The sequence below is a fragment of the Suncus etruscus genome, chromosome 6 (genome assembly GCF_024139225.1).
Source record: "Suncus etruscus isolate mSunEtr1 chromosome 6, mSunEtr1.pri.cur, whole genome shotgun sequence".
Classification (NCBI taxonomy): domain Eukaryota; kingdom Metazoa; phylum Chordata; class Mammalia; order Eulipotyphla; family Soricidae; genus Suncus; species Suncus etruscus.
In genome coordinates this window covers 11559645-11573216 of record NC_064853.1, presented here as the reverse complement: position 1 = coordinate 11573216, position 13572 = coordinate 11559645, and the positions used below count along the sequence as shown (strand labels likewise).

General features: G+C 38.3%; 1 protein-coding gene across 1 annotated transcript in view; it reads right to left on the bottom strand.

Annotated features, from left to right (window-relative positions):
- DNAI4 (dynein axonemal intermediate chain 4) overlaps positions 1 to 13572 on the bottom strand; it is a 98211-nt gene that overhangs the window by 38170 nt on the left and 46469 nt on the right. The window contains exons 9-11 of the mRNA XM_049775454.1: positions 10854 to 11062; positions 4174 to 4260; positions 2025 to 2176 (exon numbers count right to left, since the gene is read on the bottom strand). Coding sequence (XP_049631411.1) covers positions 2025 to 2176; positions 4174 to 4260; positions 10854 to 11062 — 448 coding nt within the window. The remainder of the gene's footprint in view (positions 1 to 2024; positions 2177 to 4173; positions 4261 to 10853; positions 11063 to 13572) is intronic.

Below are 13572 nucleotides of genomic sequence, written 5' to 3'. Positions count from 1 at the left end.
GTGGTGTATCACTAATGCAAATGCATACATACATTTTATTTCTGTTCAGAATCTACTTCTTATAGTCATTTGTTCTCTTTTGTTCTAATTAAGTGGAATCTATTGACTTTATTTCAGACACGTTTAACATAAGTATCTTCATCCTTTCAACGATTTTTATAGCTTAAATAAGTTACTTAAATCTTGTTCAAACAATCATCTCACCTTCTGCCCATATTTCAAGATTACCCACTGACATGATTCTCTGGCCATAATTTTTCAGAAGAAATGTTTGAAATATCTTCTGAAGAATTAAAATCACTGCTCAGGTTACTATTTTCCAAAGTGATGATCCAAAATCTCTGGATCACTCATTCACTCACTCTCTTGATTTTTGTAAAGAAAAACAAGAGTTCTGAATCTGTATATACATATGCATATATGTGATTATTCAGAAAAATTTATGGACCTTGTTCCTGAAAATAAGGGTAACAATTAGGAAAAATAATCCCAAAGACAAGCTTAAGAAGGCTCTTGTGGGCTCTAATGCCCATTTCAAGTTCTAACTAAGTTTTATCAAACATTGCTATAAACATTTCATTTCATTGGTGTCTGATATCTTACAAATACTCAACATGGTCAAAAACTTTCATCTTTAATATTGACCTTTGTTCTGACTCATTCATTCACTGTCCTCAAACCTTAACATATTTTGTTATCAACCTGATAATGTATTGACAGGCCCTGGATACAAAAATAAAGTCAGACTTAATCCTTGCCTTCAAGGAACTTAGTTTCCTTAATAAGTTTTTTTTATTTTGTTGTTCCCTCCCCTCCTTAATAAGTTTTATATAGCTTTATGTGTTATGGCAAGGTGTATATAGAGGCACACACATACAAAAAGGAATGGGAAAGTTTCCTGGAGAAAGTAACAAAGAGGCAATAAATCTTAGAAACTTTCAGTTATAAAACAAATAAGTATGAGTGCCGAAGTTACAGTACAGAGGAAAAGATGCTTGCTTTGCATATGGCCAAATCAGATTTGATCCCCAGCACCCCATATGGACCTTGAGCCCTGCCAGGAGTGATTCCTTAACACAGAGCCAGGAGTAAGTCCTGAGGACAACTAGGTGTGGCCCAGAAAACAAACAAAGGAAAAAGACAAATACTTCTTGGTACAAACCAACGTGATAATGACCATGGTGATTGTAGTCTACATTGTATTATACTTTAAAAGTTGCTAAGAGAGTAGATCTTGAGCATTCTCCCTTAAAATGATGGTGACTTGAAACACCACCAAGCAATCCTATTCCCCCAAAATGAAATAAAATCCTTTGTACACCTTAGAAAAGTTAATTTGTTCAAGCTAAACATATAGAATATTTTTGCTCGATGTACCACAAAAAAAGAACATAAAAATAAAAGAAGAATGAAGGGCATTGGTAGTGGGAGTGTTGCACTGGTAAAGGGGGGTGTTCTTTTTTATATATATAACTAAAACCCAACTATAAGCATGCTTGTAATCATGGTGCTTAAATAAAGATGTATAAAAAAAGAGCAAATAAATTTTATTTATATAATTATTTGCTTTATGTTGTTTATTTATATTATTTATGTTTATATATTTACTATATTTATATCATAATTTTATGTTTATATTGTGTATATGATTATTTGTCTGTTTATATAATATAAGTAAATTATATTAGTTAAATTATTAAACCAAGGAAGTTTAATATGAGGCATGCTGAGAGAAGGTAAAGGGAATATAAGAATTTCAGATAATTATAAGGAATTATTTAACTTTTGAAAAATCATGTTACCCATAGCAACAGCACTTACTCAAAATTAAACAGCAGATCATATATATTACCAACAGATGGATTCTATAGCATACACACATACACATATAGTAGTTATATGCTTATATAACTACAATAGAAGTATTATATAATTAATAATTTATTATTGATGTGATAAAATACATTATATATACTTATTCTTCCTTTAAAGGGATGCATTGTATATTATTCTTAAAGCCTCACCTGCTATCCAGAACAGGGTTGTTACTGTTGTTCTGTACATTGTAAATTGAAATGCTCCCATTGTAATGTCCCACTGCTAAAAGGTTAGGTGACCCGATGGAAAAATCCACAGAAGTAACACCATGTGGACTCTGATATATACGTTCTGGCCACTGTGGAAAGAAATCAGTACATTATATATGAAACTTGGCTTTGTAGAGCATAGCTAGGGAGAACTAAAGAGAGCTATGTTCTACAGTGGTGGCAGTGGAGAGTAAGAATTAGTCCAATATCAGTTACTCCTCTCTTCCTACCTTCTGATAACAAAAGATAACATGAAGAAAAAAGTATGACATCAAAAATTTTATAGCACCTCAACAACTAAAACATATAGCATACATTCTACAAGCATTCCCACCCTTTTCTAACCTTTTATCACAGATCCACATTCTTAAACAATGAGCTCCATACTGATTTGTGGCTATTCCTATCTTCCAGTGTTTATTTCAAGTGCTCAGATTAATCATTTCTCAACAATGCACCATATAAACTCCAGTATTCTCTAAAATAAACTTATTAAGGCATCATTGTTTTTTTTTGTATTGCCTAACAACAATTTACATAGAAAATAAGTTTCTAGTAAGAATTCTTCTATCAACCTTCCTTGGTTTTTAAATGGCTTGTTCTTTTCTGTTATGCAATATATAAACTCAATCTCTAAATACCTGGGCCCATCTAAAAATCTTAATTTTTTTATATGTGTCTAATCTTTGAGGACAGACATTGGAATAACAATGTTCCGAGGCCACTCCTGGCTCTGCACTCAGGAATTACTCCTAGCAGTGCTCCGAGGACCATCTGGGATGCTAAAGACTGAACCTGGTCAGCTGCATGCAAGGCAAGCACCCTCCCTGTTTCAGTAGCTCCTCTTCTTCTTCATCTTTTTAAGTCTTTCACTCTACATTTCAATTTTAGGTTGGACGAAATGTAAAGATAAATGGTTATAAAAGAATAAGAGATGATTAGCAAAAACCCAAGCCATGATTCATACTGATTCATGCTTTAAAAACATAATGGCAGTAAGATGCTTATTATTAACCTGCTATCAAAAATAACAGAAGTCAGAAAATTAATTTTTAATAAAAGAGATGGGAATGGAGAGCTCACGTAGGAGAAAGGATACGTGGCCAAGGCCCTGAGGTTAATCCACAGCACTGCAGTGCCCCTGAACCCTCCAAGCAACCCTGGGAATGTCCTAGTGTCCCAAAACACTGCTAAGAAACACTGAAGCACAAATCCTGGACTGACTTACCTGGTTGGTTGAGAATCACCAAAGTGGCCCTTGGGACCCCATCAGTGTTCCTTTGGGAAGCACCAAAAAATAATAATAATAATAATAATAATAATAATAATAATAATAATAATAATCTATTGGGGCCAGAGAGATAGCATGGAGGTAAGGCATTTGCCTTGCCTGCAGAAGGTCAGTGGTTCGAATACCGGCATCCCATATGGTCTCCCCGAGCCTGCCAGGAGCGATTCCTGAGCATAGATTCTGAATAACTCCTGAGCGTTGCTGGGTGTGACCCCCCAAGTATATATATAATCTATTGTAAGGGGGGGGCTCCCAAATAATGCTCAGATGGTCACAGGAATCCTCAGTCAACTCAGAACAAAAGTCTAAGGACACAAGGCTGCTTGGATACCCAGGTCATACCAGCAGTGCTGGGGACATTGAGGGCAATACATCGTGATGCTTGGGGAATCACAGGATGCCAGGTATCAAACCCTGGTTGGATATGTTGTACTGTCTCTCAGCTGGACAAAAATTTATTTTATAAGATGATCAAAAGTTATTCCTCTATCCAGTAGCAAATAAAATCTAATTTACAAAGGATTTAACTTGCAACTATATTTATTTTTACAATTAATTATATGTAATAACAATCATTAGGCATAATAGATGCTCAAAAATATTTATTGAAATTAGTTATAAATGAATTTTCCTTACTGTATGTAGAGAAAAACAGATTTTAATTGTTCTGGATTTAAATAGAATAAGCCTTGTGTGCTCAAATTATCTTGGTTTTGTGTAATCATCACTTAAAATTATCTACTTTATTAAAATCATGTCAAAGTTTAATTAAACAAAATAACTGTTATGGTTTACCATGGGATTTTTTAATGACCAACAGCAAGCCAATCCTTTCTTTTGCTCTTTAAATCCAAAGTGTCCATAGCCAACAGCCAAAAGATCCTAGAAACCAAGAAGAAACATTTAAAATAAGAGGATAGAATAGAAATATTGGTAAAAAAAAATGCAGATCAAAAATTTGGTTTTAATAGCAGAAAACATTTTCAATTAAGAAAAAAGTTATGATCTATTTCTAGTCCCCCTTACAATTACCTAAGCAAAAAATAATAATAGTCACCTTTCTTTTTTTTTTTTTACAACTTTATTACATACATGATTGTGTTTGGGTTTCAGTCATGTAAAGAACACCACCCATCACCAGTGCAACATTCCCATCACCAATGTCCCAAATCTCCATTCTCCCCACCCAACCCCAGCCTGCACTCTAGACAGGCTTTCTATTTCCCTCGTACATTCTCTTTATTAGAATAATTCAAAACGTAGTTATTTTTCTAACTAAACTCATTCCTGTTTGTGGTGAGCTTCATAAAGTAAGCTGTAACTTCCAGCTCTTTTCTCTTTTGTGTCTGAAAGTTATTATTGCAAGAATGTCTTTCATTTTTCTTAAAACCCATAGATGAGTGAGACCATTCCGCGACTTTCTCTCTCTCTGTCTGACTTATTTCACTCAGCATAATAGATTCCATGTACATCCATGTATAGGAAAATTTCATGACTTCATCTCTCCTGACGGCTGAATAATATTACATTGTGTATATGTACCACAGTTTCTTTAGACATTCATCTGTTGAAGGGTATCTTGGCTGTTTCCAGAGTCTTGCCATGGTAAATAGTGCTGCAATGAATATAGGTGTAAGGAAGTGATTTTTGTATTGTATTTTTGTGTTCCTAGGGTATATTCCTAGGAGTGGTATAGCTGGGTCGTATGGGAGCTCGATTTCCAGTTTTTGGAGGAATCTCCATATTGCTTTCCATAAAGGTTGAACTAGACAGCATTCCCACCAGCAGTAGATAAGAGTTCCTTTCTCTTCACATCCCCGCCAACACTGCTTGTGCTCATTCTTTGTGATGTGTGCCATTCTCTGTGGTGTGAGGTGGTACCTCATAGTTGTTTTGATTTGGATCTCCCTGATGATTAGTGCTGTGGAGCATTTTTTCATGTGTCTTTTGGCCATTTGTATTTCTTCTTTGTCAAAGTGTCTGTCCATTTCTTCTCTCCATTTTTTGATGGGATTAGATGTTTTTTTCTTGTAAAGTCTGTCAGTGCCTTGTATATTTTGGAGATTAGCCCCTTGTCAGATGGGTATTGGGTGAATAGTTTCTCCCACTCAGTGGGGGGCTCTTGTATCCTGGGCGCTATTTCTTTTGAGGTGCAGAAGCTTCTCAGTTTAATATATTCCCATCTGTTAATCTCTGCTTTCACTTGCTTGGAGAGTGCAGTTTCCTCTTTGAAGATGCCTTTAGTCTCAATGTCCTGGAGTGTTTTACCTACGAGTTGTTCTATATATCTTATGGTTTCGGGTCTGATATTGAGGTCTTTCATCCATTTGGATTTAACCTTCATACATGATGTTATCTGGGGGTCTAAGTTCAATTTTATGCAAGTGGCCAGCCAGTTGTGCCAACACCACTTGTTGAAGAGGATTTCCCTGCTCCATTTAGGATTTCTTGCTCTTTTATCAAAACTTAGGTGATTGTATGTCTGGGGAACATTCTCTGAGTATTCAAGCCTATTCCACTGATCTGAGGGCCTGTCCTTATTCCAATACCATGCTGTTTTGATAGCTATTGCTTTGTAGTACAGTTTAAAGTTGGGGAAAGTAATTCCTCCCATTTTCTTTTTCCCAATGATTGCTTTAGCTATTCTAGGGTGTTTATTGTTCCAAATGAATTTCAAAAGTGCCTGATCCACTTCTTTGAAGAATGTCGTGGGTATCTTTAGAGGGATCACATTAAATCTGTACAATGCTTTGGGGAGTATTGCGATTTTGATGATGTTAATCCTGCCAATCCATGAGCAGGGTATGTGCTTCCATTTCCGCGTGTCCTCTCTTATTTCTTGGAGCAGAGTTTGTAGTTTTCTTTGTATAGGTCCTTCACAATTTTGGTCAAGTTGATTCCAAGATATTTGAGTTTGTGTGGCACTATTGTGAATGGGGTTGTTTTCTTAATGTCCATTTCTTCCTTATTACTATTGGTGTATAGAAAGGCCATTGATTTTTGTGTGTTAATTTTGTAGCCTGCCACCTTGCTATATGAATCTATTGTTTCTCATCTTCCACAGCACCAATTCTATTCTCAGCTTGTTACCCTGTCCCAGAGCTTATTCATTTTGTCATTCACTTTGTTTACTGAGTTTTTCAGGCCTGTTGACATGTTATTTCAGTTTGGAGTTTTGTGATTTCTGTCTTCATATTTTCTTGGTTCTTGTTAGTGTTTGTTCAACTCGATCCATGGCTTCTTTGAGTTCTTTGAGCATCTTCCATATTGCTTGTCTAAAGTCCTTATCTGAGAGGTTGATTAGTTGGTTGGTCATTATCTGGTCATCAGAATTGTCATCTTCATTCTCTATGTCTGATGCTGGCCTGAGTTGTTTCCCCATTGTCACATTTGTATTGTGGGTTTTTCTACGTGTTGTGTTGGTATTCATTGGCTAAATGATGTACGCAGCCACACTCCTCTGGCTCCACCCTTTCTGGGTGGGTCGACTTGCCTCCAAGGGAAGGGAGTCCTCCATGGATGAAGCCTCTCACAGGATCAAATCTTAGGCCTGAGCATGCAGCAGAGAAGACAGTCAGAGAGAAATGCTGGGCTTCAGTGATCCAGCACAGTTCTTAGTGTGATATTTTTCTTCTTGTTGCAATGGTGTTCTTTCCTTAGAAAGAGCGTACGGCCACGTAGTGAAATGGAGCTAAGTGCTCTTCTGGAGCCTCTTTTCAGCCCACTCCCAAGAGTTTCACAGGACAGGACAGGAGACAGACACACGTAGGCAGCACTCACAATTTTTCACGGTTGGGCCCCCTAATAGTCACCTTTCAGGTGTGGAATTATATCTAAAATGAAACTAACGAAGGGCTAGAATGATAGTACAGAAAATAGGGTGTTTTCTTTCAAGTAGCCAACCTGGTTTTAATCCCTGGCTTACCATATGGTCCCCTGAGCCTGCCAGGGGTAATTTTTTTTCTTGGTTTTTGGTTTTTGGGCTACACCGGTGATGCTCAGAGGTTTCTCCGGACTATGCACTCAGAAATTGCTCCTGGGTTAGGGGGCCATATGGGATGCCAGGGGATAGAACCTCGGTCCTTCCTAGGTCAGCTGCATGCAAGGCAAACACCCTACTGCTGTGTCACCACTCCGGCCCCATGTCAGGAGTAATTTCCAAGCACAGAGCCATTAGTAACCCCTGAGTATCTCCAAGTGTGACCCAAAAAACAAACAAACAAAAACAAAACAAAAAAGAAGAAACTAACAAATTTTTTACACATGGTGGTTATTTTCCCAGATTATACTATAAATTATTTTAGACTAACATAATTTATATTAAGTACATAAAATGCTTACTTAAAACATAAATTATGTTTTGTAAATCTTCAGTGAAGAACTTCATCATTTCATCATTTCAAATGTAAAATACAAGGTATTTAAGCTAAAGATTGGATTGTACCTACCATCCCTTCCTCAACCTATATCAGGCCCAAATTCCTATTCTGAAGTTCTGTGAGGGAGTATATACTCATAGCCCTGCTCTATGCTTGTAGGTCACTACCTAGACAATGATGCAGTTCTGGGAATGCGAAATGAAGTCTTAATACCCAATGCAATTATATTTATATTTATTAAAAGGACTTTCAGAGAGTAATGAACATTAAATAAATTGGATGGGGGCCCTAATCTGACAGGATTGGTTGCCTTGTAAACAGCAGGCAAACCAGAGCTCTCTTGTCGGTTCACATGAGAACACAGCAAGAAAACATCTATCTATAAAAACAGGAAGAGAGGGACACAGGAGGACAGCCCAGTGGCATCAGATATCTGTCTGCACGTTCAGCTCCCTGCACAATTCTGGACACTCTGCTGTTTGTGATTCTGTCCACCAACATGTCTTCCAAGGACAGCTGTGGAGAAGCACCCCAACCAGATGGTGCAATAAATGCCACTAACAGAAACACCACTCACGTCACAAGAGTGCAAGATCTGCTGAGCACAATAAGAAGAAAGTACAGGAGCACCACAGCTGGAAAGCGTGTGGTCCTTGACAAACTCCTATGCAGGTATCACAAGGTGAAGCCTTCAGTGAGCACCGTAGCTTAGTATGAGAGCTTCCAAAACTGATGTATATCCACCAACACAGAGAGGGACACACAGAAACACCCATAAGCACCACAGTTAAATGTGAAACCCAGTCATCATAACCACCACCACCACCACAGTGAAGTGGGGGTGGGTGGTAATTTAAGCTCTAAAAGTAATGAAAGCCAAGAAAAGAGCCCTGGCCAGAAATCAACTCAGCAGGCACCTTGACTTTAGACTCATCAGCCCTCCAGCCTGTGACAATACAGTTCCAATGTTTCAATTACCCAGTATTGTGGCAGCCTGAACTAAATGATAGAGCAGGTCATTTCAAAAGAAATGCTATGGGCTGGAGTAGGTAATGTGATGTTCTTACATGTGGTGACCCAGGCTTGATCCCCAGCACCCCAGATGGCTTCCCCACACCCACCAGGCGTATGATCTAAGCATAGCAAGGTGCAACCCAAAAACCAAATCTAATAATGAGAATTTAAAAAAAATGGTTGTCTCTATGTGTAGAGACAAGTGCTTAATGATTGATCCCATTCAGTATCTTCTTTGTCACTAAAAAATATCAAATGGTATTCTCTTACTACACCCTACCTTTCAGCCAACACCATCTCTCTCCAATTTACTCTGGCCTTACTTTCACCCTTTTTTCCTACCATTGACAAGCCTCAATTTACCTCTACTAGGCTCTACATAGGCTATCATTTTCTCAAAGAAGTTTTACGAAGCCTCTCCCCAAGCATTATTTATTTTCATCAAAGCACAACGAAAGGAACCTGTATTAAATACTTGAAGAACAAATTAACAAATATTTAATTTATTAAATATTTAGTTTGCTTAATTTGTTAAATATTTAACAAACAACTGTTTGTTAAGCGAATAGAGATGCCATCTATTAAATATTTCTGGCCTCATTCACAAATCATGCCATTTGCATCTCAAAAGCAATATATTTATTTTGATGCTAACACATTTGAGTTCTCTCTTTATTCATTTCTTTTATAATTTATTTGGGGGGTGCACACCAGGCAATGCTCAGAGCTTATACCTGACTATGCTGATGGTGCTCTGAGGACCATATTATCTGACACGAAGCTCAAAGTCAAATAAACAAAACAAGCACTCTCCCTGCTGTACCCTCTCTGGCTCCCGTTTATTTTTTATTTTTATTTCTTTTGGGTTTTTTTGGGGCCACACTCTGTGACACTCAGGGGTTACTCCTGGCTATATGCTCAGAAATCGCTCCTGGCTTGGGGGATCATATGGGACACTAGAGGTCGAACTGCAGTCTGTCCTAGGTCAGCCGCGTGCAAGGACGCCTTACTGCTGCACCACCACTGTTCTGGCCCCTCCCATTTATTTTTTTTTAATCAGTATGGATGACTTACAATATTGTTGATGATAGTTTATTATGTACTAATTTCAATACCAGACCTGTCACCAGTGTACCTGGCTCTCCCCAACAAGGACCCAATCTCAACCCCTTATAAACTGTTCACCCAGACATTTTAGAATTACTAGAAAAAAATTTTCATTGTGAAAAATATCATGGTTCTTTTAAAAGGCATGAGAATGATCTTTTCTTACAGTTTATAAACTTGTTCTAATAACATTCTTCATTCTCATGCCTTTTAAAAGAACCATGATATTTTTCACAATGAAAATTTTTTTCTTCAGCTTGATATACACCTCATTTTCTCAAGGTGATTTTGGGTACTACAGTCAGCAGTTAAGAACTAGAACTACAGAGTCAGATAGCTGGATCTTAATTCTCGCTGGATTTTTCTCACTAGCTAGCTGTGTAACTTTGAGCAAGATAGTTATCCTTTCTGCACTTTTGTTTCCTTACAAACATAATGAGGAAAACAACTCTGAATTTGTAAAGTTATGCTGAACTCAGTAAAATGTATACTACTGTACATGGTACAAAGTAAGTGCCATTTAATTTTTGGAACAGTTTGAAGCATTTTAAGAAATCAAAAGATTTGTCTGCATTTTTGCCTGATCAATGTAATAAGTATGTGTTTCTGGAAAAGGAGCACTTTTACAAAGAAATAAATGAGGTACATGAATTTGGCATATGTTAATATAAACCAGCCATATATTCCAATTCACTTCTTAGTATCTTAGAGTGATTCAGAGTAAGCCATATCTCAAATACATCTCCTAAAATAAAAATAAATTTGTCTTCAATTAAAGGGGGAAATACACTTTGGTAACTATTCACATTTTCTCATTTTTTAAAAAGCATGGATTTATGTTAGAGGAATTTAAAAATGAGGGAGATGTCTCTTTAAATTGCTCGCCTTCTATCTGAGAAAATACTATTTTTATTGGGATTTGTCGGTTGCTTTTCACTGCTAGAAATGGAATTGCTCAGATGCTTGCAAACTTACTGGATTTGTCTTATTCCAGGCAAGGCTGCTCACATTAAGGCCTTTGGTTAAGTCACAGGAAAAAGACCAAAGTCGTTCCAAATTGGCTGGTATTGGTGCTGGCTCTGCATTTATTTCTAGTTCTTCATCCTCTTCTCTCTTTGACTCTTCCTGAATCTCTTCAACTTTTTCAACCCCTAAAAACTTTTCAGGCTCTTCAGGTTCACGCTCTAAAATTAAATCAAATAAGTTGATGACTGAGAATGAATAAGAAGTTGTCCATAGGGGACTGGAGCAGTAGTACAGTGGGTAGGGCACTTGCTTTGTATGAAGCCAAGGCAGGTTTGATCCTAGGCATCCCATACGGTCCCCCAAGTGCAGAAGAAAAAAAAGGCAGCCATACTACAAGTACCTACTGAAGTTTCTGTCTATCCAATGGCACATTAACACCACAGCATAGGCAGAATCACATGACCCATGTCATAGGGCACCTCAAACAACAGTCTAGATTTTGGGCAGAAACTTCTGAAGTTTGGGGTTTCACTGAAAGTGGGAAGTGTTTTGTGTGTAGGGCAGCACAAGAAAGTCTTGCCTACAAAATGGAAAGAGGTTCACCAGGTATTGTGTCTCTTTGAGGATTTTTAGATGGAGTTCAGCTTTGTCTTTTCCAGAATGAAATACAGTTACAACCAAACTGTATGTGACATTTTTGCAGTTGGGCATTTTTACTTAATAATAGTCATTTACATCCTCCATGTCTGCATATGGCTTGATAATCCTCTTATTTTTTGATGCTGAATGGTATTCCATTATTTAGATACACCACAGTGTATTTACTCATCTACTATAGGACATCTTAATAGCTTTCAAGTTTTGAGATTTATTAATAGAACTGTTATTTCTTTGTGCACGTTAGTTTGTGTGTGTTTGAGGTATTCAATCAACTCCACAGGGAAATTACAAAGGACCATGACAAAACAATATGCTTTGCTTTGTAAGAAACTGTCAAACTATATTACAATGAAGCTGAACCATTGTGAGTTTCTTTGAAATAACCTTAATACAAAAAAAGTGCCTGATTCACCCTATATCATTAAAGGAATTTTCATTTTTGATTTGTAAACCTTTGATAAAATATTCCTTGCCCCATTTAAACTGTCAAAAGTTATCTGGCATGTAAAGAAAATAAATAAATGCAAAAATTATTTTGGAAAATAGGAGATGAAAGGCTTCTAAACTCATTTTGTAAAACCATCACAATACTGTCACAAAAGCCAGTTCTTTCAAAGGACTTTATAAGAAAATTAAATCATTAGAAAAATATGTTGCATGTTAAAAAATAAATTTTAGCAGAGTACCAGAAAACCCTACTCACCAATATATAAAAGGTAACATAGGGGCCTGAGAAATAGCACTGCGGTAGGCCATTTTCCTTGCACACAGTTGATCAGGACGAACCCAGGTTCAATTCTCGGCATCCCATATGTCCCCTTAGCCTGCCAGGAGCTATTTCTGAGTGAAAAGCCAGGAATAACCCCTGAACACCGCTGGGCGTGACCCCCCAAAAAAATCAATAAATCAATAAATAAATAGGTAATATATACTAACAAAATGAAACTAAAACCCGGGATTTAGTTTACATTGGAAAGTCAGTGTAATTGGCCACATTGACAAGACTTGGAAACAACACAACTGCCCAAGAATAGATGAGAGGATTAATCCTGGAATATATACACCATGGAATACTAATCAGCTATAAGAAAAGAGGAAGCAATCAGGGCTCCCTGTGTGTGACACCAGGCGGGGAAAATCCGCAAAAGTACACCGGCCCAGTGGGGCTCAGCTGTGAAAGACTGTGAGTGTGACCTGTCTATGTCTGTCTACTGTCCTCTTGCGTGAAACTCTTGCGAGTGGGGCAAAAAGAGCCTCCAGAAACCTCGCTTGCCCAGACGCCATTTTCAGGGAGGGACTTCAGAGCATAAAAACCGGCTAACCTTTGCAAAAGCTGGCTCCCTGTGTGTGACACCAGGCGGGGAAAATCCGCAAAAGTACACCGGCCCAGTGGGGCTCAGCTGTGAAAGACTGTGAGTGTGACCTGTCTATGTCTGTCTACTGTCCTCTTGCGTGAAACTCTTGCGAGTGGGGCAAAAAGAGCCTCCAGAAACCTCGCTTGCCCAGACGCCATTTTCAGGGAGGGTCTTCAGAGCATAAAAACCGGCTAACCTTTGCAAAAGCTGGCTCCCTGTGTGTGACACCAGGCGGGGAAAATCCGCAAAAGTACACCGGCCCAGTGGGGCTCAGCTGTGAAAGACTGTGAGTGTGACCTGTCTATGTCTGTCTACTGTCCTCTTGCGTGAAACTCTTGCGAGTGGGGCAAAAAGAGCCTCCAGAAACCTCGCTTGCCCAGACGCCATTTTCAGGGAGGGTCTTCAGAGCATAAAAACCGGCTAACCTTTGCAAAAGCTGGCTCCCTGTGTGTGACACCAGGCGGGGAAAATCCGCAAAAGTACACCGGCCCAGTGGGGCTCAGCTGTGAAAGACTGTGAGTGTGACCTGTCTATGTCTGTCTACTGTCCTCTTGCGTGAAACTCTTGCGAGTGGGGCAAAAAGAGCCTCCAGAAACCTCGCTTGCCCAGACGCCATTTTCAGGGAGGGACTTCAGAGCATAAAAACCGGCTAACCTTTGCAAAAGCTGGCTCCCTGTGTGTGACACCAGGCGGGGAAAATCCACAAAAGTACA